Below are 26,970 nucleotides of genomic sequence, written 5' to 3' on the forward strand. Positions count from 1 at the left end.
AAATAATTAATTATTCAAGGATAATGAATGATCATTTTATTGATAAATTATGTTTTGAAGCATGCATTGTAAACAAGTAGGTGGCATATCAAAGTCAGTTTTGAAATGTTTAACTAAATTAAATGAATTAAATATTTAAATATTTTAAAAAACATATTTTATTAAAGATTACTCAATTCAATTTGATATAATTTTGTTCTAAAATGTAAATGCTTAATTATTAAAAACATTTAATATGTGCCATTTCTATGCTTGGTGGCAGCACATGACATGTTTCAATAACTCTTCTCACACAAACATATAGATATGTACAATGGACAAAACATATTGTTTGTAAACTTTTAAAATGACAGTCTTGTACTCTATACTGCTACATTAACCTATATCGCTATATTAATCTTCTATGTAGCGTACTGAGAAAATAAAAGTTGCAGGTTCAAACACACTAAGAAGTGTTCCAGGAGCTATTACTATTGGTCTCTTGCACTAAACTAGGCATCTAACCTCAGGTTGCTCTATGGGGACTGTCCCTGTAATACAGTAGGTATAATGTCACGCACTTTGGATAAAAGCAACTTGCTTTACTTGCATCCGACACGTATATATATGAACATGAAAATGGTACTTAACATATAGTCAAAACGTAGATACCAATAATACCAATAACTCTATGTGGACCTGTTGTCTCTGAGGACACAGAATCTATACTGTGTTTATAAACAATTTTATGCAATTAACGTGAGAAAACATGCAATTCTAATTTCCTTTTTTATTAAAATGTGCTATTATTTGACATCTCATTTCATTCTAATTATATTTGCATGTTGATGCAATACTACAAATGTTCTACATTGTCTAAAATATTTGATTTCTCATGTAGGCATAGGCAAATTAACTTTTTGTTAAATCCAAATAAAATATATATATATATATATATATATATATATATATATATATATATATATATATAAGTATATATACAGTTGCCCCCATTTTGACCAAACTTAAAAGTAATTTAAGCCACACTTAAAAATGTATGAATGTCATTTCATTAGATAACAAAATAGAAAAGAAACGATGTCAAGAAATGATGCAAGGCATTTCCTCAGAACTAGTTTCACTTTTCTGATCCTAAAGAGTCCAAATACTTCTACAATGTCAAACATAATATTAAAAACTACATTATGCTGCTACTTTAGGATTGTCCAATTGTTATCACAACTTGCCAAAACTAAGACTCTAAGACTGGTGCAGATGTTGATATGCCTGAATAAAAGATTATCTTAAGAATTAATCTGCTACCCAAAATAGTCTCGGTAGTAGCAATGTTAATTAAATATAATAATAATATTTGTCTATGATTGCATGTTGATGTATTAGTACAGTTCATCAAATTAGAGAAACGCTGCCACCTAGTGGTCATTTACAGTTTAGACGCCTGGTGAATCTAAGACAAACTCCATTATACACTCTAAAAAAGGCAGTTTGCTGAAAACAAACCCCAACTTATTTTATTATTTATTCTGTTTAACTAAAACATTCCCAATTGCTTAATAATAATAAATGCATTAGAATCATGAAATTCAAACATGAATATTATGACTAGGACCGTTTGCAAAATATATGGAAAGACGAAAAAATGGTACAGGGAAAAGAAATAACACTTAAAATTAAAATTAAATACACAATTAGATATTTTTTTATTATTCTTTTTTATTCCAAACAGAAATTACAATGAGTATTAACAATAATACTTTACACACAGATAAATGATTGTATAAAATATGTTTATTCTTGAAGAAATGATGATGTTCCTCAAGATGGGGTGGGATGAGATGATGGGTTGACCTGATGATGACCCCCATCTCGAGGTCAGTTGTGTCAGGTTCCTCATTTGCAGGCAGTGGCAGTTGTAAGGAATGTGTGTGTTTGTGTGTCTTATTAGCACCTAATGATGCAGAGGGGGCAATCTTCCTGTTCCAAAACACTGAGCCTATACCTGCAGGTGAGGTGATTTAAAGGGCCTTGCAAACCATTTGGGGCTGAAGGATGGGTGTGATTTTCCACTCATATTATGCCTGAAGTCTTCTTTCTCCATCTGCCTTTCATGTTTTGGATGGAGAGAGTCTTGGCTGTTGAAAGATTGCCATACAGGGTCAACCTCACAACTTTGTGATGCTATATATATATATATATATTATTTACATTGTTAAAACATTTTTTGCAATAAATAAATAAAAAGGGACCATTGCAGACATATTTTTGAATAAATTTACATATAATATATTTTTAGTTTTTATTTGATACATTTATATTAAAAATACAATATATATGAGATATGTTACATTTTTATTTATTTTTTACAATAAAGAAAATAAAAAGTGATAAAGATCACTGCAGATAGATATATTTTTATTTAATGCATTTACATTTAATATATATATATATTTACACAGTAATGTGCAAAAGCTTTGTTTTAACACAAAATAGTGAGGATGTCTTCAAATATAATTACATAATAATTTTCATTTATCAATTAACTTCATACAAAGTTCAGTAAGCTCAAAAAAAGCTAAATCAATATTTGGTGTGACCAACTTTGCCTTTAAAACAGCCCCAATTCTCCTTGGTACACCTGGACACAGTATTTCTTGCTTGTTGGCAGAGAGGATGTTTGAAGCTTCTTGGAGTATTCACAACAGTTCTTCTATATATTTCGGCTGTCTCAATTGCTTCTGTCTCCTCATGTAATCTCAGAATGACACAATGTTCAGTGGGGGTCTCTGTGGGGGTCATGACATCTGTTGCAGGGTTCCCTGTTCTTGTATTCTAATCTTTTCTATTTGCAAAAGGAATGTTCGGGAGTTTAAAATGTTCCAGATTTCCTATTGACACACTAAAGCTAAAGAGATAAATAACCATCTTAAGACAAATGTTGATGTGAAACATCTTATAACTAAAACTTTTGCACAGTAATGTGTGTGTGAGATAGATAGATAGATAGATAGATAGATAGATAGATAGATAGATAGATAGATAGATAGATAGATAGATAGATAGATAGATAGATAGATAGATAGATAGATAGATAGATAGATAGATAGATAGATAGATAGATTTTAATTTATAAAATTATTACAGGATGAAAATATAAACAGTGTATTCAAATACACGTATATGCTTAAAATGATCATTAAATCCGTCCATACAAAAATCCTGGTGTCCTTTTATATTAAGGGTCATCTTGACCACTAGATGGCAGTATAAGTCAGATAAGGGGGTTGCATTTTGCATCGCGTTCATATTGGAGTCACTGTTGTTACAGTCTGTCAAAATTAGTTACGCCAAGAGGAAAGCCATTATATAAATGTTACTGAATACTTAAAGTGGTGCTTAATTTCACAACTTAGGGAAACTTACAATTTTACTAGATATTTAACACCACAAAATGTGTTACTTGTCACTAACAGCCTGACAAAACAATGTTCAATGTTCAAGCGAAAGCCATATTTCTCATTCTCAGGCCATGCCCACAGTAATCCACATAAATAAATAAATAAATAAACAATGTTTTCAGATTCCTAAAGTCACCGATTTATAAAGTTTCCCTTTTCTGGGGAGCAAAATGGCAATCCGTTGTTTGGATGAGAGGCATAAGCATAGCAAAATGAAAGCGTTTTCAAACTAAAAAGTATTAGTGTTGACGTGGCCTAAGTAAACACTATCCAAACCACTTGCATGGCCTTTTATGGACCTCGATCAAACCCCTGAAACTCTCAGTTTCATGTGTGAGGGAGTTCACGCTGTGAAAGTGTTAAGAGTTTATATAAAGAAAGATGGCCTTTAGTGCACAAGCCATTGTACATACATTTCTAAAGATTCAGTTATAACTTAACACCTTATAAAGAGATGTTCTTAGGATGCTGTTATGTGAAAAGGCTCAAAGTCTCAATACTCAATAGATTGCAAGGTCACGGAATGTCTTTGTGTGCCCTTTTTAATCCTTGCCATGCTGTGATTTGTGATGGAGAAAGACCTCAAGTGGTGAAAGCATGTCTGCCTGAGCATCTACAGCTGCACTTTGACCTGCAGCCTTTTTATAGTGCAGAGGTATAAATGACTGAAGGATGACCAGTTGAGAAATACTCATCCACCTGGCATTGTGGGAGTCTCTAGTCTGAGATCTATTATGGTAAATGATCAGAGTGCAAATTAAAGCCGATTAACTCTGGCCTGATGAATCCATTAGTTTAAAATTGATCATTCTTCAAGTGGTGCTAATTGAAGGGTTGGGGGATGGGGGGATGCAATATGACAAATACATTCGTAAAAGTACCAATATTCCATATAGTCTCTCAATTAATATGAGGTTATAAAAGATTGTAGGATGTTAACTTTCCAAAAGTGTTTCATGTCAGCTACTCATTGCAAAGCTAAATTAATAATGTTAAATTTGAAAAGACAAGCAGAGAGCTGTGAGTAAATAATACATAAATCTAATGTCTCACACATGCAGCTACCAAGAGTATTTGGTTTGGATGAATTCTGTGCTGCCATGACTTGTAAATCTTAACCCATTGATTTACATAAAAACACACAGTGTTTCAACACAGTCTGCCGTCAGATGAGAAATATCTGACAGTACTGGAAACTGCCAACAGGGATGCAGGTGAAAAGGAGGTTAATATTTGACTTGCGTCCTGGTAAACAAATTCAGCAAACATTTGTTATGTTTTGCAAGCCTTAGTCGTTATCATTTTCAAAGACGGTTACTTGTCAGTTTTTGTTTCCAAACTCTTAATACTCTAAAAATAAATAAAGATAACATCAAAAAATAGTCAAGGCCTAAAAGATCCATTTAACACTTCACTAATTCATAAAACCAGTCACATATTTCATTACTAAGCTTGACAGTCAAGACAAGGCATAACATTGAACTTTCTGCTAGTTATGAAAGAAAGGGTCTTCCTTAGGCAGCCAAAACTTCTCATTTGATCTTAGCCTGACACGCAATCTAAAGACTGACATTTTCTTCACTGTTGAGGAACAATACATGCTGGCTAAGCCTGGAAACTGAGACATAATTAGCAGTACACATGCATTAGAAGAGATATAAATAATAATATTTGTAAGTGAAAAACAACAACTTAGGCTTCCCAGAAAGCACAAGTACATCTCCGAGATGTCTGTTTAAAAACAAATAATCTTGAAAGCATCATAATCTAATTAACATCTGCTAAACATCTTAAAAAGATCAGATTTACAAACATTATAAATCGTAAACATCTCAAAGGCATCTGCTGAATGTCTTATTGACATCTGAGAGGAAACGTCTTATAGAAATATGCTTCCAGATGTATACATGAAGATCAAGTAGACGTCTGATGTTTGTGGTCTATCAAACGCTTCATGTCAAATGTGAACACATTTGTATTTTCTTGTCTGACTTTCTTTTAAAAAGTTGTTGTTGTCGTACTCCAACAACATGAATTACTTATAAACAGACATTTCTCTGAAGCGGAGGGCAAAGCCCTTTTGTTTAATCGATGGTTTGCTTTATTAATGAGACATAGTATATGCACGAAGCATGTTGGACTTGACAGGATCAGTCACCGGTGGAAAGTGTGCTGATACATCAAGGATAGCACCTTTTACCCTGACAATTCTCCCAGCTCAGGAGGCCAATTAACACCTTCACAATGAGGGCTGGGAGAAACGCGCCAGATTCCTCCCTCGTGAGCAGAAGAGTGCAGCGCGTGGCTAAGAATGGAAAAGCGCGGGAAACTCGCAGGTGAAGTTCTCCTCGGGGTAATTGTGGCGGGACCTCAGGCGAGATAAGGCTGAGGTGGTGCATTTTTTCTCTTTCTCCCTATATTTGTATTTTTTTCCCCCTGATCGTTTTGTCCATTATGGTCAGCATTAAGTCGTATGAGTTAAATATTAAACGCACATCAATGGAACACTGAAGAAAATATTCATTTTGAGGCAAGGATTTGTGTCAGGGGAAGCGTCTCAACTCAATTAGTATTCTTAGGGCTTATAGTTAATACATATTCATTCATCAAATACCTATTTTCTCTGTAGGGTTTCTAATTTTATTCTTGATTTCGGGGTGAAACGTGACACGGACATGTTTTTGTGAGATTAAACCATGTGATCATACATCTAAATTGAGATTTCAATCATGTTTGAAATCGTTCCCCCATGTGTTCTTTTTGTTTTTCTCCCCCTTTCTCCTCAATTTGGAATGCCCAATTCCCAATGCGCTCCAAGTCCTCATGGTGGAATAGTGACTAACCTCAATCCGGGTGGAGGAGGACAAATCTCAGGCTGTGTCTCGTTTGGAAGGCTGCGTCCTCCGGAGGTTGCGTTTGTTGTCCGCATACATCATCGAGGCTGTCTTGTTTCAGAAAAGCGAGTAGGACACTTTGAATCTGACCTTCTTTCATGGGAATTTGGAGGATGCATGAGGTGTATCCTTCGTTGGCTCTCAACCCACAATTCTTTGTTTAAACTGAAATGTCTAAAAAAAATGATATCCAGAAATATGATGTTCAAACGCAAAGAATGTTGATTCCCAAGTTGAAGTACCTCAGTAGGTGGGTGCAGAGTATCTGATATGTACAATTATATTAAATATAATTAAAATAAAGTATTAGACAAAGGCCGTCACGTTTAAACAAGACTCGTTTAAAGTAGGACACTCGGTATACTGCAGCCTTCAAAAGATGCATCCTACCTAGCACACAGCCGTCGAAACGAGATACAGCCTCAGTTGCCTCCGCGTCTGAGACCATCAATCCACACATCTTATCATGTGGCTTGTTGAGCGCATTACAGCAGAAACGTAGCATGCGTAGAGGCTTCATGCCACTGTCACCAGCATACACGCACAACTCACCACGTGCCCCACTGAGAGCGAGAACCACATTATAGCGACCACAAGGATGTTACCCCTTGTGACTCTACCCACCCTAGCAACCGGGCCAATTTGGTTGCTTAGGTGACCTGGCTGGAGTCACTCAACACGCCCTGGTTTCGAACTCGTGACTTCAGGGGTGGTAGTCGGCGTCAATACTCGCTGAGCTACCCAGGCCCCCCCATGCGTTCTTAATCATATTTAGTTTAAGGACTGTCACCTAACAATGGTTCTGATCACTGTTAATGTCAATTAAATTTAAATAAGTTTAAGTACATTTTATGTACTTACTTTTGTGCGTGTTTTTATGCACTACATTTAAATTTGTTCACTTTGCAGGCGTATAATTATTAAAATAAAAAAAAATAAAAAAAGACAATTTCTTGTCTGTTGTGCTCAGCAATTACTCTGGCGTCACACTGCAGGAAATCACACTTCCGTGTTCAATCGAGTGGCAGATTTTAATGGTGGAAATAGACAGTGTTGCAGTTTTAATGATCTTTTAAGCTTTATAGAATGTAATAATATCTATCATATTTGAGATAGACATTATCAGATATGAGGTCATGAAACTGGGTGTTTCAACCCCACAAACAGCACTTTTTGGGCAGTTTCAGCACAATATGAGCAAAGCACCCATAGACAGCAGTTCTTTTCTAGGCTCCCAAAAGAACCCGGAAGTGGCATGGCAGATCGCTTGTTTGTAAACCATAACTTCATCGATACAGTTTTACAATGCAATAGACTTTCTTTTATTTGAAGTATTTTAAATTAGGTTGAAAGCTAAGAACTAGTCTAGTCTAGTTCACTTTAATGTGTTCATCAAAGCACCATGGAGCGACGACAGAAATCAGAGAAAACAAACAGACAAACCAGGACAGGTGAGACATTGTTCAGTACAGTTGCCTTCTCTATCCTGAAATCTGACGTGGTATGAGTTGACATGGAGGAGCCATTGTGACCCATAAAAAGACATCTCAAGTCTCGCTGGCCTTTGGATATAATGTAAATAAGATCCTGGGGAATTCACTGGGAGAAGGGTATCGTGGGGTGAACAAAGGCAGCCGGGGTCGCCATCCATCACAGCGACTTGGGCCCGGTGTGGTGGACAAGCTCAGCACAGGGAGAGAAACCTGAGCCACTACAAGACAAACACATGCTGCCTCCAAAATAACAATGGGCTCCTGTGACACACGCTGCCTGCTGTCAGAGCTACAGGCTCACGACACCGACATTGTTATATTGAGCGTGTAGTGTTACCAGACCCACGGTAAACACAGACCAGGCTGTTTACTGTATATGAAGAAACACATGCTAAAGATAATCGCAAGTGACAACGAGATGATCCTTTCGTCTTTTTAGGCAACAGTTTGCGATACAGAGCAACTTAGATAACTGACATATATGGATAATCATGTGGTCGTTGTCTATATGTGTCAGAATACTCAAATGTTAACTGATATCAATCCATTACACATTGGAAATTACACAGTAGCTGCATATAAATATCCATACTTTCCAATGCATTAGTATGTCCAAATCATTAGTACTCATAAAACAGTAAGCGAGAAATATCCAGATAACCTACTTTTTCTGGTGAGATTTTAAAGTGTACATCCACTGGACAATGTACTATCCCATAACACCACAAGAGCTGAGGAAATGGCACGTTCAAAATGCTGAATTTCAAAAAACAGTGGAGAACTGAGAGACGGATGGCTCTTTTCAACAGTTAGAGCCAAGAAAGTTGTTTTTGTGCTTAAATGGTACTCTGGTAGAAAACCAGAGCAGATATTTTCGCTGTTATTGTTTTTACGTCATATATATTCAGGTCAAGAATGTCAGGAATGCAGCCTGATCTCATGAAACTTAGGTGACAATGGCAACACTTTTAAACACCAATATTATGTGCTTCATTACACATTTGGCTGCAGTTTTCACATGAAATGACCAGCAGGGGGCGCCAAATCGAGTGAAATTATGTTGTAATCAGACAAGGTTTTTAAGAGGAATATTAGATGGATGTTTTGATTAGATGGATGCAGCATTCACATCTGACTGAAATACACATTAGTCTTAAGGGTTAGGGGGTCTCTTCAAATCACTAACCCTAAGTTTGCACAATAATAATAGTGATGATTATCTTAGCTAACACATCTAATGATACAAGAATTGTGGTGTCACATTATTTAAATTAGATAAATCTGTTATTTTCTGTTGAAGTGGGATATAAGAATCAACATGGTACAGTTTCTCTAAAGAAAAACCTATTTAGGAGAAGGTTATTCATTAACTGGGACATGACACTGCCTTTATTGGCTCCTGTTTTGAGCTCAGTCCAACAGTTGTTGAATTCTCTTGGGTAAGAAACTTTTAGTAAGTTAATTACACAATCGTAACTGTAGACTGATGTGAATATGGTTGTGCTGTGTCGGTCCAATTCCTTTGGCACACAGATACACTCCCACAACTGGTGGTACTGACAAATACGCATCACGAACAATAAGTATAAGTATACACTTACAGCCACAGATGAACACATTCATACCCTTACAGTGCACATACACATACATGGTCACTTTAGCTTGACTGTGTGGGTGTTTGTAAAGTCATTCACTGAGATTTTCCAGTTCATCCACCCCCATCATTCTTCTATGCGTGTGTATTGGGGGGATATGGAGGGAAGGTACTTTAGGGTCCCTCAGTGCTAAGCCGCTGAAGTCCTCACAGCTGCACCGTGAGGCCATAGATTTACAGGTGCCACTGACCCTTTCATCAGAGGAAGTGTACTCGGCCGGCTGTTCCTCTCTATCTCTCTCTCTCTCTTTTTCTTCTTTTTTTTGGCTACTTTTTCCTGTAAGAGATTGGGTGGGGCCAGGAATTTTGATAAATCCGTAGTTTTACCGCAAAGCCCTGCAGAGGATAGTGAGGACAGCTGAGAAGATCATTGGGGTCTCTCTTCCCTCCATCAAAGACATTTTCAAAAAACACTGTATCCGCAAAGCAACCAGCATTGTGGACGACCCCACACACCCCTCACACAAACTCTTTACCCTCCTCCCGTCTGGCAAGAGGTACCGAAGCATTCGGGCCCTCACGGCCAGACTGTGTAACAGCTTCTTCCCCCAAGCCATCAGACTTCTCAATACTCAGAGACTGGTTTGACACACACACGTGTCCTGAGTTGCACTTTAATAACTGTCACTTTATAACTGTCTGCTACCTCAATAACTGCTATGTGCATAGAACATTATCTCATAGTATGTTATGTTTACATTTTAGAAACTGTCATCTTTTTGCACTACTGAGTACTGGTCGGCGCTGCACTGTCTATTGTCCTGTTCATTGTCAGTAATTTGTTGTACTGTCCTGTACTTTTTGCACATGTTTGCACGTGCACTTTATATAGGTATATATAGGTAGTTTATATAGGTATTTTATTTCGTTGTGTAGTCTCATGTGGTCCTATGTTGGTCCTTTGTTGTTTTTATGTAGCACCATGGTCCTGGAGGAACGTTGTCTCGTTTTGCTGTGCACTGTACTAACTGTATATGGTTGAAACGACAATAAAAACCACTTGACTTGACTTGACACTTGACACTTGACTTGAGTTGCTACTAACAAATAACTGCTGACCACTAACTGCTGACCACCCATCAACCAACATCTGAATTCTTTGAACTTAGTGCAGAAAGTGGATGTGCTTCCTATTTCAATCTTTTTATTGTGAAGTGAGTAAGACCATTCCTAAAGATCCAATTAACATACAATCACTCCATTATCACTTACTTGGTGATGATAAGCAAGTAATACTAAATTAAAATAATAATAATAATAAATACAATTTAAAAAACATTGAGAAGTTGTGAAGTCTAAGCTTTGCCTTGAAATAATAAAACACTGTTCATATTGCAAAATAAAAACAAAAATTAAATAAGAGAGAAAACAACGTTCAACTTTTACAATTCTGTAAAAGAATGTGCGTTTGAAGAATGCACTACATTTCTGACAAGGAATGGCAATGTTTCTGAAATAACTTTGATAAGAACGTGGCCCAGAATGTCAAAAATTACAAGAAAAAACAATGATTATCAGACAACCCAAAATATGAAAGAAAAAAATACATGGAATTGAAAAGATTTCAATTTCAATTAAAGGTTTTAATGGAAAATTTTAAAAGACGGTGATTCGAAAGTTTCTAAACTGTCATCACATTCATGTATAAAATGTTTTTCTTCTAAATATACAGTATACAGTACATATAAAGATAGGAGAACATGGTCTCAATCAAGGGAAATCGCTACAATCACTTCAATGATCGTTTTACTTTAAGTACGTCTGAGACATGAGAGTGCACTGAAACTTCAATAAAAATAAAAATATTTAAAACATTGTTTAATAAAAAGAAAAAGTATGTATCCATTTTCCCTTCTGTATGTTGAAAGTCTCGAGGCTGAAGCTTCAATAGAAATTCTTTGAATGTTGCAGTTAGTTATTTAAGAGGTTTTTCAGTTTTTCAATAGCATCAGTGAGACCTACACTGAATCAATAACCGAAAATAACAGAAAACCACGACATTTTAATTTTCAGATATTTTGAACACAAATGAAACACATGAAAACATTAAAACTGAGTGGAAATATAGATTTGAAAGGCATCCCTATCAACCATCTGGACACAACTATTCATGGGTTTTAAGACCAAGAAATGAATTCCGCTCACTGAGATTTGGGGTCAATGGCAAAATAATTAATCTGAGACATGTAGTACAACGATTAGCCCATATCGATTGACCCCTGGAGGACGATGGAGAGTTGATTGGCATCCACTGCCATTGAAAAGCATGTTCTGAACATCAAACACTTATATGGGGAAATAGGTTGTTCCTCTTCATCCTTTAAATGGGCTCAAGGTCCACTGACCCAATGCCTATTTGGGGAAATTAATCTGTTGTCTATATAAACGCTGTTAATGCAATGGGCTTTGGTTTAAAATGGGGCCACATTTATTGATCAGAGGTCAAGTCTTGCACTACATTAAATGTCAAGTGCCAGGATCCTTGAACATTTCTGGTTTATTCATACAATTCTGGTTTATTCATACATTATAATAACAGAGCTGAAAATATGGTCTATAACCAAATAGATTGAGAAGCACAAGCAATATGAAACAATAGTGAGGGACCAATTACAAGTCATTGCATCTTTTTCCAATCGATACAAATTGATCAACCTGGTCTCATAGAATCATATTTCTACACCTACATTTTTGTGCATGTGGCTCGTTGTATGTATCGCAGCAGCTTCCTGGTGAACTAAACACTAGAGGCTCTAAACCAATAATGACTATTATTCACTTTAACACAAATCACAAGTAAAATGGCACTGTTCATCACACAATGATATCTTAAGACATCAAAACACTTTTATTATAGCGCATGACTTGTAACACAATTAGGGCCGAACTGGGACATCATTTCAGGCCAGGAGTCTCACACTACCCAATAAACACACAATACATTTTCAAACAATGCCTCCATGATTACCTAAGATGTAAATATTATCAGCACTTTCTCAACGACTCCTAAACTAACTTTTGTTCACTGAACACCTGTCCTCTTGTCCTGTTCTCTTTCTCTGATTCGTCTTGTCTTCATTGGTGATTGAAATCTCAGTAAAAAAGGAAGGATTTGTGTATTTGTTGTAGGCTAAATATCACTTCATGTTGCGATAATTTGCTATCATTATAGGTCCCAATTAAAGTTTTACATGGATCAAACTTAGTGCTTTTGTGACTGAGGTTTTATTTTTTAAAACACTATCATTAGAATATTTTAAAATTGTATTTATTCATTATTCGTATGATGTTAGAGCATTTATCAGATTTTCATTTCAAATAAAACATTACAATTTTGTTTCTTTATTTTTCTTTCTGCCGTCAATGATGATTCTGAGAGGAAACCAAGACAATCTCACAGCGAAATCGCCAGGATTTGTACCACTTTTCTAAATTTGGCTAATTCGTATGATATCATGCGACTGCACTGGTTTGAATACCTACGACTTCACTACAGCTAATGACGTTGCTAGACAACGTACATTTAATTTTTTATTTTCATGAGATCAGGTAGACTGGGATCAATAGTATTAAGTTAAAGGTTATCATTCAACTGAACAGTGCACAAGCATTTAGACACTTTAGCTGCGCTCTGTCCATGTACTGAATGAATGAATGCGCGTCCTTGAATGAGCAGAGTTTTCCGCGCTATTACTTGAACTGCTCCTGCAGTGGTATGACCCATATTAGGGGTGGCCCAGAGTAGTCAAAACTAGCGGATTCGTGATTTATTATCGATTTATTAATGTATGCCATATTCATATATCACTTGGGTGACAATAATATAAATTAATAATGAAAAAGTAAATAAATAAATAAAAACAAGTGGGGCAAATCAGTCGCCAGGCCACCAGGACTTCCCCCGTCGCTCCCGACGGACAGTCCGAGCCTAAATACATTAAAATATCTGCATTAGCCATCTAGAACCTCAAGTTGGGATAGTATGAAAATGCTAATAAAAAAAAGGAGTTATTTGTAAATTATAGTCACCCATTTGAAAGCACCACATATAAAAAAAAAAGTGAGGTTTTTTTCGTTTTATATGTTACATACAGTAATTTCAGATTCAGATGATTGCAACATGCTCCAAAAAGTTGAGACAGGGGCAATTTAAGACTAATAACAATTTGATGAGCTGAAATAACAAGGCGATATAAAACAGGAGATCATAAACTGTTGAGGCAACTGTGTCATAGTCAGCACGGGCTTACCTGGGCAGGTGGAAGCAGAGGGGCCCCGAATTCCCGCAGTCGAGGTATTTTGAGATCAATGTTCCGCAAAGACAAATTGGAAGGATTTTGGGCATTTCACCCTCTGCGGTGCCCAATATAGTAAAAAGATTCAAGAAATCTGGTCAAATCTCGGTGCGTAAATGGCAAGATGAAAACCACTTCTGAATCTCTGATCCCTCAGACATCACTGTCTAAAAACATCATCTGTATTGGATATCATGAACATGGTCTTGGGATTACTTTAGTAAACCTTTGTTAGTCAACACCATTCGCCACTGAATCCACAGATGCAAGTTAAGACTTTACTGTGCAAAGCAGAAGCCCAACATCAACACTGTCCAGAAGTGCTGCCGATTTCTTCTGGCTCGGTCTCATCTTACCTGAAAGTAGAACAGTAGAACTGTGTTTTTTGGTCTGAAGTGTCCACGTTTAAAAAAGTTTTTGAAAAACACAGCCGTCGTGTCCCAAAGAGGAACAGGGCCATCTAAGCTGTTATCAGCGTCAGGACCAAAATCCCGTGTCTGTATGGGTCAGGGGTGTGCCAGTGCCCATGGCATGGGTAACTCGTACATCTGTGAGAACACCATGAATGCAGACAGATATGTAAACATTTTGGATATACTGCCATCCAGCATCGTCTTTTCCAGGGACGTCCCTGCAGGGACGAATAAGCAGAGACTGCAGGTGCTAGATTGGCCTGCCTACAGTCCTGACCTGTCTACAATTGAGAATGTGTGGCGCATTATGAAGCACACCATATGGCAACAAAACCCCATTCAATTGTGCAGCTGAAGACCTACACAATGGATAAATGGGAGGAAATTCCACTTAACAAACTTGGGTCTTCAGTGCCCAAATGCCTAATAAGTGTTTTTAGAAGAAATGGTGATGTTTCACAGCGGTAAACACTCGACTGTAAAAACTTTTTTGGAATGTGTTGCAATCATCTAATTAGAAATTATTGTACATAAAAAAATAAATAACAATGTGTAGTTGTAGAGCTTTCAATACAGCGAAGGTTTTAATTTACAAATCACTATTTTATGTTTTTATTAGCATTTTTCATACTGTCCCAACTTTTTCGGAATTGGGGATGTACATTTACAAGCCTGCTCCAGTGCAATCAAATTGCATAGATACTGGATTGCTAGAGCATTACACTTGCAATGCAAAGGACGAAGATACAAGTCTAGAAGATCATGTGAGTCAATACGTTAAATGGAAGTGTCATAAAAGCTGCACAAAATGATGTGGTTGCCTTAGCAATTGCATTTTTCATCTCACATTTGTGTTTTTTATGACGGTTAGGTTTAAGGTTTAGGGTAGGAAGGTAGGTTTTGCTGATTAAAATCTCGATTGACCATTAATCTTAAAAATCTCTTCTGAGATTACATTTAACTTGCTTTTATATATATTTAAATCACTGTACCTTGTGTTATATTATCCAGGTGTTATTCCAGGCATTATAAAAAGACAAGTTGGCTTTGTGAGTCCATTTGGAAGATACTCGAAGCAAAATACATAAATAGGAGGTATTTTTATGCAACTGCTCTCTTTACTTGTCATGTCTAGATGTGTTTTTGGTCATGTTTTGTTTTCTGGTCTTTTATTTTGAAATGTTTTGTTCCCGTTTCCTAGTCATGTGATGTCCTGTTTTCTCTCCATGTTTATGTGTCTTGTTTTCATTGGTTCTTAGTCTTGTTATTGGTTCTTTCATGTAACTGGTTTATGCTTATTGTCTTGTTATCTTGTTTAGAGTTCTGTTTGTTCATTGGCTTATGTTTCCCCATGTCCATGTATTTAAGCCCTCATGTTTGCCATTGACCTTTGTCGAATATTGTTAGTATAACTTTGTTGTTTTGGTCAAGTCAAGTAAAGTCAAGTAAAGTCAAGTAAAGTCAAGTAAAGTCAAGATTTAGTGAAGTCATGTTTTGTTTGTGTCAAGTCTAGTTTAGTCAAGTTCATGTTTATTTTTTATTTTATTTTCATGTTTCATTGTAAATATATATGTGAATAAATATAAAGACACACATATCAGCAAAAACTTTCTATAAGTTATTTAAGTCACATTTTATGTGAGCCATGCTCATAGCTGTTTACTTGATAATTAAATTGAACAATTTAAAAGCAAGCATGACATGAAACATCCAGAGATGTACATTAACTCCTGTAATGGTAATAAGGGACAGAAAAGCAAGCTTTGACTTTCCTATTAACAAAGAGACATATTTAATGAGAGGGAAAGTCTATTTAAGCATTAGAAATTCAATGCTGGCCATTACTGCAGTGATGAACAAAACCTAATGGAGCCAGGTAGTCTCCAGGTACTGTCATCTGAATAAAGAGAATAGAACTAATTTATTTCCCCCCAGAATGTGTCCATAATGGTTGCATCTAATAGCAATTATCATACGTTTATCTGCTTTTAGGAACCCAAATATGATACTGTAGTTCAGGGGTTGGCAACCTATGGCATGCATGCCAGCATTGGCACGCAGAGGGGTAAACACTGCCACGCCAGCAAGGGCAGAGAGAAGTAGACAATTTTATTTATTTAAATTCCGCACCAGCATTACAATCTACATCTTGATGTAATCGTTCATCATGATCACGCAGTATGTTTTCATGAGCTAAATGGGAGGCTAAACCAAATGTTAAAATGTGACGAGACTGCAGTCTACCCAACAGACTCATGCAGCGCGTGCAAGCCATTTTGGTTAATCGTGCCCACTTTGCTTCGATCAGTCTGCGCAGATGACAGCCTACATTCTGTGTTTCATTGGTTTCTTCTTGCTTTCAGAACAACACGTGATGTAATAAAGAAAACACCACTATTAATCCTTCAGATTTCTAACCCAGATTTCTTTTGCAGGTGCGATTCACCAAAAATGGCTAAATTGTTGATCGGATTCTGATGCACGAATGGCTTGCTAGTCACACTTAATAGTGTTTAGATTCCCATTTAGCTCATGGAAACACGCTGCATGATCATGACGAAGGATTACGTTATAAAAAATGGAATTACGTTATAAACAACTGCTATAGTTGATTAAACACTCTGTACTGAATATATACAATGCAATGGAAGTGTTTTGCAAAAGGGCATGTAAGGGCAATTTTCAGCCCTTGGAGTAAATTGGTGCAAATCACAAAATAAATTAATAAAATTATACAAATAATTACCCAAACTAAAACAAATAAAAGCTAAAGTTATTTCTTAATAAAGTTATATTTATGGACACATTAAGCCCATCCTTCAATTATGTAACAGGGTCCCTTTAGATCCCTTTGGAATTTTGTAACAACAACAGTAGAATTGTCCTCATAAACATGCCATTTTTATCTGTCAGACAAGATGGCACAGTCTTTCTCTCTGAACTCACAACAGTCCTCTGAAGCTCCTTCCTGGCAAACAGTTTGCTACGTAACACCTTTCCTTTCCATCGTAACATTCCCTCACAATGCAGGGATGGCAGCTTGGGACCCTCAGGATAGGACGTAACCATTTTCAACACTTCCTCCAGCTTTTGGCCACAGAAGTCATTTTGCGTGTTTTTAAAGAGCAGGATGGCAGGGAGGGTTGAGACTGAAAACAAACGGACCTGCTCGGATGCTTTGATGTTCATTTCCTCACAATTATTTACGTCTGTTTCTCACGAATCTTCTTTTCGTTCTCTTGCACTTGATTGCTGCTCACTTCCCTCACTTTCCGCCCTGGAACACAATACATTTTCGCTTTAAAGGTTTCTGTCAGGAAACTATAAAAACACCTCAGTGCTATTTGTTTAAAATATGAAGAGGCCCCCATATGTATATTGCGCCTTTAATTTTAGATAACCCACAATATAATAATAAATGTATGATTTGTTGTTGAATAATAAAAGGCATTCTCGAAATATCTTGTTGTATTGTCATTATCAAAGCATTTAAAATGTATAATTAGAATTTAAATGTTTTAAGCAAGTGACTTTTTAAATAAGCTGTCCGACTTCCAAACTATCATGTAAACACAAAAACAACTGCCATATTCAGTCAAACATATGCTCACATTAGCATCTGAGATACATTGCTTATTCAAAACTGTGCTATGCTAGCCTTCATCGGTGAGTGCTTTTTGCTGAACTTTGCTGGAAGCCCATCAGGGGGTATGAAAAGAATGATAAAGGGGCAGGGCAATCGGTAGCAGGACCTCCAGAAAGGGGTCATTAATCTGAGGCCTCTAGTCTCACCAGTAGCCTGACCGCCGTGACCACAGCCCCGTTCCCTTGACCTGCACAGTGCAGTAAACTGCTGAAAAGGCAGGTGGTAAAATGGCAATTTTAAAGAAAAACAGGAACGATTCTGGCCTGTGTTGCCGGAGCAAAGCAAAAGGATGTAATTTAAGACCCCCACTGCTGAGGGTCACTCCTTAACTTTCTTTTAGTCGCTGGCCAAAGCTGAACTAGCGTGGATGCGCGTTTTCTGGATACTGCTGACAGGAACGAGTATGAGTTTCTGCATATACTCTTGTATGTAAATGATGATTATTTTTGAATCCCATCAATTATATTTTGGTTTCCTGGCTGACTGAACCTGCCGCTAAAGCAATGGTTCTTGGGTTCGATTACCAGGGAAAGTTCTAACTTATAAAAGGCAAACCTTGAATGTAATGTAAGTCAATTAAAATAAAAGCAACAGCCAAATGAACATTTTAATATTGTGGAATTAATTTTTAAATAACACTGTATTAAAAATAAAGTTTTTTTTATGAGCATAAATGGTTCCATGAAGAACCTTTAATATCCATTGAAGCTTCCCATTCCACATAAGGTTCTTTAGACTTTAAAAACATTCTTCACTGAAAGGTTTAGCGATGATTGCTTCCAGACAAAAGGTCTAATTAGTCAGATTTGTGTTGGTTCTGGACTAAACAGTTATGGATTGTGCCTTTATATCGACCAATAATTCTAGGTGTAGGATCTAAGCTTAAATGTTAGGCACAGTCGCCAGTTTTAGTAAATTACATAACAATAGTAATCCACTATAAATTACTAATTGTTTCTCTAAAATTGTAATCAGATTACTTTAATAATTACTTAATTGAAATGTAATCACATTACTAATTACTTTTCTAAAACAGTTTTCCGCTTGACAAATTCAAAATAACGTCTATATTTCTTCTTTATTCATTGTTACACTCAAGTTATACACTCAGCACTTCACATTTCTCCTTCACAATGACGTTACGGGCCCATAATTAATTTATTCTAGATAAATAATATATTAGAAACAAGCATAACCCTATAATGTACTTAAAAGTAAATAAATTAATTGAAAGTCATTAACTGTAATCTGATTACAAGAATAAAAACTTTAATGCATTAAACTACTTTTTTTACTTAAAAGTAATTAGATTACAGTAATTAATTACTTTGTAACTGGATTACACCCAAAACTGACAGCGGCTCATTCTGTTTCATTACACTGCAAAAAAAATAATTTTACTTAATATTTTTGTCTTGTTTTTACAGTATGTTACCAAAAAGGTTCCCTTCATTAATTCATTCATTAGGTATCATGAACAAACAATGAACAATATATTTCTTACAGAATGTATTAATCTTTGTTAATGTTAGTTAATACAAATATTAATATCTCATAAAAATACAATTGTTCAATTTTATTTCATGTTGACTAATGTTAATAAATGGAACCTTATTGTAAAGTGTTAACAATTGTTTCAAGCTTTAATATAACAATATTTAGTGTGGTTTATGCTTTAAACAAGAAAAAACTATTTGCCAATGAGGTAAGAAAAATAAGATTAATTTAAGATTCAGTCTTATTATGACACACATTTTGCTTCAAAGTAAATCTTGTTTAAAGGATGTTACGATATTTTTACTGTAAAACAGGACAAAAATAATGATTAAAAAATTGCAGTGCAAAACATACACAGAATATACCAAATAAAACATTTCTAAAGCATGTCCAAACCTGAGATGCTTGGTTTGCAATAGTTGCACATGTATATTTAATCATATATTATATATGTATGAATAAACTATATATTAAATTATAAATATTGTATTAAAAAAATTTAATACCGTACCCAACATTATGTTCGATGAATGCAAAAACATTCATTCTTTAAGCACAAACCCCCAAATCCAATCACTCGTCATCAATTAACATATTAAATCCTCATTCAGTCATTTCTTTCCGCTCTTATTAGTGTGTTATGCTTATTCCAGCAGTTGATCTGTACTGTTTTGGGGGTTAGGTGACTTGGACTTTAGTCCTTGGTTAACAGATGAAAGGCCTGTGGGGGCATCAGGCTGCATCAGCGGATACGGAGGCTGGCCATCGTGTGTTTGGAGGGAGCAGTTGGGAGTTTGATGACAGAACGGTCTTTGGAAATTTAAGAGTAACTTGGAGTGTGCTTCTCCCTTTGGATGAAAGCTTCAGGAAGGAAGGGTTTTCTTTTCAAAGGCTCTGGCTTTATTTATATTACATATTTCATCGCAGGGGTCTTTCAAAGGGACAGGCTTTTTTTCCCTATTCCCTGCATCTGCGTTTTATCTCCGACTGTATGTTTGCAACTAGAGAAGTGACCATTCTTTCTCTAAATCCATACACCGAGTAATGTTGCAAGGTATACCAGTGCTACGCTGCTGCTGCAGTAACCAAGCTTTAAAACCACAGTGTTTTAAAAAGGTAGTACACTATTTAAGTGTAATTGCTGTTGTATGAATGGTACTGCAGTAATATTCTCAGAATGTAGAGGTTTTCCACTGAACTCGCTGTGTGAAACTTACTGAACAACACTGCGTGAAAGTGAAGAAATGTGCACTAACTGAGCACTTTATTAGGAACACTATAGTCCTAATAAAGTGCCCAATGCGGTCTTCTGCTGTTGTAGCCCATTCGACACAAGGTTCGACATGTTGTGGATTCTGAGATTATATTCTGCTCACTACAATTGTACAGAGTGATTATCTGAGTTACTGTAGACTTTCTGTCAGCTCGAACCAGTCTGGCCATTCTCCAGTGACCTCTCTCATCAACAAGGCGGTTCTGTCTGCAGAACTGCCACTCACTGGATGTTTTTTTGTTTTGGCACAATTCGGAGTAAACTTTAGAGACTGTTGTGTGTGAAAATCCCAGGAGATCAGCAGTTACAGACATACTCAAACCAGCCTGACTGGCTCAAACAATCATGCCACGATCGAAAACACTGAGATCACATTTTTCCCCCATTCTGATGGTTGATGTGAACATTAACTGAAGCTCCTGACCCATATCTGCATGATTTTATGCACTGCACTGCTGCCACACAATTGGCTGATTAGCTAATCACATGAATAAGTAGGTGTACAGGAGTACCTAATAAAGTGCTCAGTGAGTGTATGTTTATTTGTATAATATTATGTATATTAATGTAATTGTGAAAGACCTCTGCTCGTTTGGGAAGAAGGAAGTGGGAGCCGGGTGTACATCCAAAATTATGACATTTATTTTCACACTTTTCAGAGTCTTCCCATTCACACATTGCTTTTCAGCATCACATACCCTAGTGGCTTTTCAGCTCACTGACCAAGCAGTCGCTCTGCTTTTCAGCAGCAGCTTTCAACCACACACACACACAGAGCATAGTTGCATCTCTCTCTCTCTCTGTGTCTCTCGACCGCAGCTCTGGTTACGGCTTTAATTGCGGCGATATAATTTGCCCCAAGTGTCCATCCCGGTCTCACTCCACACCGTCATCACTCGGCCCGCCCCGCTCACCACAATAATATTCTAATATATCATACAATAATAGTAACAATGGTATCTATGAAACTGTAAAGAATTAATACAATAACCAGAATATCTGGTTTTAGCCATTCAACATGAGTCGTACCGTGATACTCCTGATATCATCTCTTACGGAGTTATTTAGGTATCAGGCCTACATCATGCGACCCAATCACATATTTTCAGCAATGCACTATTGGACAACCATATTATTTTAAGACTGATCTTACTGTGAATTTATTAACAGTAGGTTGAAAGTTTTTCAGCTGAAATCGCTCGGTGCTTAACGATTTCGAACCACTGCCCCCAGTGGCTGGATCTGGAAGTTTTATTGAACGTATGGGCCCATGTGAGCTCCGGATTCTGAGTGAAATGTCCTCAGAGTGATGCCAAAAGCGATTTGTAAAGCGAGTTGTTTTTAGCTGTAAATTATGTAGTACACTCAACAGAAATAGATATTGTTTTAACTGTGTACCCTAACACAATCCATAACCCTAAACTTAGTAGTCAGGTGTAAAATTATAATCTTAGCGGGAAAATGCAACTTCCGAATAGCCCTCATCGTTGGTTATGTGAACGCGATTACTTCCTATTTTCCATGGGACATTCAGTACCAACATGTCACCTTTGTGTTATTTTGTTGTTATTTTATTACAGTAAAAAAAGTGATATGTGAATCTGAGACTTGTGTTGTTCATGAGTGAGCACACTCATTCATTCACACACTTTCTCATACCCTAAGGCCTTCAGTGAACAGTGAACACTGATTAGCTCTAGAAACTCCTGTCACAGATCTCCAAACAGCCCATCTGTCATTAGTATATAAGGTGGCTAAAAGATAAAGTAGCTGTCTATCACAAGGAGCCACATCATTTAAGACTGTATTATTGCTGACAAACAGTGGTGTCAAGTGACCGTTGCCCCCTGTGAGGGAGTCGCAGTCCCCCTGGACCTGACCGCCTGAGAGGGCGAGGAAAATCAAAGAGTGAGGGCGTTCACCTGTTACCATACCTGTCAGTTAAATAAAGTGCTGAAAGATGCCATGTCAGAACCCTGATAAGTTACTGTGCATCAAGTCACTGATGCCGTTCTTTGTTGTCCTGCTGAGACTGATGAGGAGTTTATAATTAAACCATGTAGGTAATTTTATAAGAGAAATAAGGTCAAAATAAATGGCTAATATAAGGAAGAAGTCAGGTGGTGACTTCTACTCTTCAGAGAAGCAAACAGGGATGGATTGGCCATCGGGTGAACCGGGACTTTTCCCAGTGGGTCACGATAAGATGAAATGGGCCACCGTGTTATACAGAATGGGCCACAAAACGGCACTGCAACATGCCGAAGGGGGCAGCGATATGCAGAAAAGGACAACGACTGTAAAAGAGCTGCTGTTGACTGTAGCAAAAGAGTATCACAAAGTCGTAGTGTGCATGCCAGAGCCTTAAAGGGGTCGATTCATGACGAATCAAATATTCCTTGATATTTTGACATATTATAAGTCATTGTACTATAAAGCATTCTGTAAGTTTCAAAACTCAAAACTTCCTCTCCAGTTCGAAAACAGCATTTATTGTTTTTACTCTGCAAAAATTACTTGTTTTTAAATTGGCTATATTGTGATGTCACAGTGCTGTGTCATCTGAATAGACCCGCCTCCACAACACACATAATCGTCACGGTAAACTGACAGAGCGGCTGCGTTACTTTAACTTTAAGTTCCTAAAATGTGGGATTATGTGTTTTGTTGGCACATTTCCCTAAGGATTCTTTCATATGTGGACAGTGAGACTATTTTGTGAAATGTTAAATATATCAAGCTATAGAAAGTCAGATTTTCTTCATCAAATTTTTTTATTATGTTTCCAGGTGTGTTGGTTATTCATGTTTTTGAGACCTAACAGACATTACAGCTGATTTTCTGTGAAGCTGAATAAATAAATCTTATTTAAAGTAATGTCCAGCATCATCCAATCTCTGTCAACCATGTTAAAATAAAATTATCCATTCTAAAATCTGAATCTATGTACTGATTCAAATTTTCCTGTATCTGTCAAACATGTTGAGTGGTGCAAACATCTTCTCCAGCCTGAAACTGAACATTTGGTTGGATTTTAGGAGTGAATGCACTTAGCTGCAGAGAAAGCTACATGATGCTCTCGGGCCGTGGGTTTGTTGGGCCATAGGTGAAATCATTAAAATGGGCCCCCCGGTGTGAAAATTGTTATAACTTTAAAACATCAAAGCAGATTTATTTATTTTTTTAATAGACAGCACTAAAAAAATAAGTACTATACTGTATAGCTCAGTAGAAGTCAAATAACATGTCCAAAAAAACATTCCCAACAGGAAGATGTAAGGTTAACATGCATGCATAAGGGAATACGTGTATTTTAGGTGTTGTGACGTCACCATTTTATCACCTTCTTTTGATCGCATTTCAACTTTTTTCTAGAAGTACAAATAAACCAATGCCTCAATTAATATGAGGTCATGGAACTGCAAGTATGAAAATTACTGGGTAACATTTTACAACAATATTTGCATTAGGTATCATTAATAATGTATAATACAATATATATGCATAGAGGAATCACACTGCAAGTTTTTTTTTTGTGCCTTTATATCAGCAGCGTTTTAATTTCCTTGAGAAAACGTGAAAAGTCCTAATGATTTGTCAAGCACTGTTTCTGCTATCCTTTACACAAAATAAGCCTCAAAAAGCCACAAAGTTATATTTTTCATAACTTATTTCCTGCATTTCTGTCATGTGTGTGCATTATTTACATTTTTAGATACACTGCTGTTATTATATTTGTTGAAACTTTCAGTTATTTGTCTTTTCGTGATTATTAAGAGCTCATTTTATACTTCATATGCTGTTTTTAGTTTTCACTATCATTGTGATTTGTATGTTAAATGATCATGTCAACATGCATGCTCTCCTGAGTGTGTGTGTGATAGAAACCATTGAACTGAGGAGAATTTCTAAATAAAAGTCATCAACTTTTCTTAATCTTTTGACTTGTTCATTTACTTGTTACGTTGGTTCCCTAGACTTAACCTCCAATGTGCTGTCTGCCTTCACTGTCTCAGAACAGTTTGTAATGCATAATATTTTCATCCTAACTCCATATAAAGCTTTTGGATGAACCCATTTATTCTCAATGTGAAAATGCATAATAAGTATATAGGAATGCATTAAATAATGTCAATGCATAGAATCATATTGCACAGTGATAACAAAATAAAATGTGTATTAAAATGAAGCAAATTAAGTGTTATAGTTGAAAGTTATTCAAAATAACTAACATGTTTTTTTTCTACTTTGAGGAAATGCAATGCCAGTGTCCACATATGTGGACATCAAGTTTATAAGCATGCTGACATGCGAAAAATGAACTGATTTTTTAAAGCTGCATATCAAACAAATTAGAGTCTCTCCTCTTTACATCCATACAGGTTTCAATGCAAGAACGTAAAGACATTTCTTACCAGAGGCACTTTTGTTTGCACTGCATCCGTAAAAAGTGCTTCAAGGAAATCAGCTGCATGCTGTTATGTCACGTGACACTTACGTGATCCTTAAATGACAGTCTAGAGGCTTGTGAACAGAATTCAGTCCGTTTTTATTCGTTTTAATTATGCGTTGCGTATAGCGAAACCAAAATACAGTGTCCATGCATGTGGTCGTGGGGTGTTTATGAGGTTAAGTTAACAACTGAACATATTCTCTTTTTGCAGTGTACTCTATTATGAAAACAGCTGAGCTCCTGACATACTACTGACAAATTTAGTCAAGTTAGTACTGTTGCTACTTTTAGTCTAGTTGGTATCTTTCACAACTGTGTAGGTCATGAGGTCAGTCTTTGTTCAGACATGTGCTATTTAATGATGCAAAGTCAATAAACGATCCAACAAACAGCTTAATTCAGATGTGCAATGGCTTGACATCTTTAGTTCACAAAAGAAAGTTAGCCACACTTTTAGATCCTGTGCCAAAACAGAAGTTGCCTGAAGAAAAGCAGAATAACGATAAAACGTTCCCCCTGCCATCAATTAATTAATTAGGAAAGGGTGTTATTTGTACAAGACTCTTGAGAAATCAATGGCAAGAAAACTATTTTTTTTTCTCTCTTACCGTCATGTTGTTCTTCTTGTCACTGCTTCATTAATTTTCTTGGGGTAAATCATGTCAAGAGTGTGCATGTGTAAGCTGTCAGGGTGTAGATGTATCTATTCATCACTTTGGGGAGTGTGTGTGCGTGTCTGAAGTGGGACCCGTGGGTAATCTTGACAGGGGCGTGGACGCAGGGGAGGTCTGGCACGCCTTGTAAACAAGATTGTAATGCCTGATAGGAAAAAGCTGATGTCTAATGACAAATGGCTAATAATGCCAGGAGGCTGCAGAGACCAAGAAAGTGTATTGATTATCCTTATTACCCAAAGCATTCGTCTCGGGAGATGAATGGCGAGGGAGAGGGAGGAGGGAAATTAGCCTGCCCCTTCCCTGTTGACAGACTGATTGCTCTGGGGGCCCTGAATAGGACAAATGTGTTCACACGAAAACACATAAACCTCAACCTAGTGCCTACAGGACGAGAGAGCTAACTTACATACATAATCATGTATAAATGTCTTCCTCATCCAACATATCCTCATCATTTATCCTTTTAAGGTTATTTTTGGTCGCCTGCAGAGATAAGTGTTATTGCTGTCAGAAATCAAAAAGTCTCGCCACATCTAAGATGGGTAGTTTGCCACGGCCTGACTTTCTCTGGGCATGATCTACTGCGAGACATGACTCATAAACTTTGGTTGGAAAATACTTAGTGAAGTTAAAATTGACCACCCTGGGGAGTGTTGGAAAGAGACTTTCAAAGCATTTTCTGTTCATTTTCAGTTGTAAAGTCAAACTAAAATCTACCCGGTGTTCTCTTGTGATTTTGATATTTTTTTATAGACTATTTTATTGTGTTATTGCTTGGTTGCTCAAGCATATTGAACACACAGCAGACACAGTTTTGCAGGTATCCACATAAAATGGAAAAAATCCTTCTTTTGATGGTTAATCCACAATTACTTTTTCGTCTGAAGTGCTGACTTCTCCGGAGAGGATAGGAGAGGGCTGTCTAGGTCATCGTAGGACTGCCCATCTAAGCAGTGCAAAAAATGAGGTCACTCTTTTCTGCTGTTTCGCCAAAATCCATCCTGGGTTGAGTCAAAGACATGGGGATCCAAAGATCTAAACCTGCTTGTGTTTCAGGGACACGTTTGTTGCAAGTTTGTTGTTTGTTTTTTAACTCAATTAAAATGAGTGATTCTTTATGTATGTCTCGTACAGGACATTCAAAGGCCTCATGAGCACGATGACTGCTAGTGTATTCACATGAAAGTTTCTCTCCATATTGAAAAGCTTTAACCTAAAAT

The 26,970-nt window shown here is 36.7% G+C and overlaps 1 protein-coding gene across 2 annotated transcripts in view; it reads right to left on the reverse strand.

Annotated features, from left to right (window-relative positions):
• Window positions 1-26,970, reverse strand: part of LOC127641069 (adhesion G-protein coupled receptor D2) — a 306,626-nt gene that overhangs the window by 71,847 nt on the left and 207,809 nt on the right. The window contains exon 25 of one of the 2 annotated variants that reach the window (XM_052123833.1): window positions 16,955-17,481. The exons of the other annotated variant lie outside the window; for it this stretch is intronic. Coding sequence (XP_051979793.1) covers window positions 17,470-17,481 — 12 coding nt within the window. The 3' untranslated portion in view covers window positions 16,955-17,469. Of the gene's footprint in view, window positions 1-16,954; window positions 17,482-26,970 lie in introns of those variants that run through there. 2 annotated transcript variants of the gene reach the window in all.

Source organism: Xyrauchen texanus, chromosome 50 (assembly GCF_025860055.1).
Source record: "Xyrauchen texanus isolate HMW12.3.18 chromosome 50, RBS_HiC_50CHRs, whole genome shotgun sequence".
NCBI classification, from domain to species: Eukaryota; Metazoa; Chordata; class Actinopteri; order Cypriniformes; family Catostomidae; genus Xyrauchen; species Xyrauchen texanus.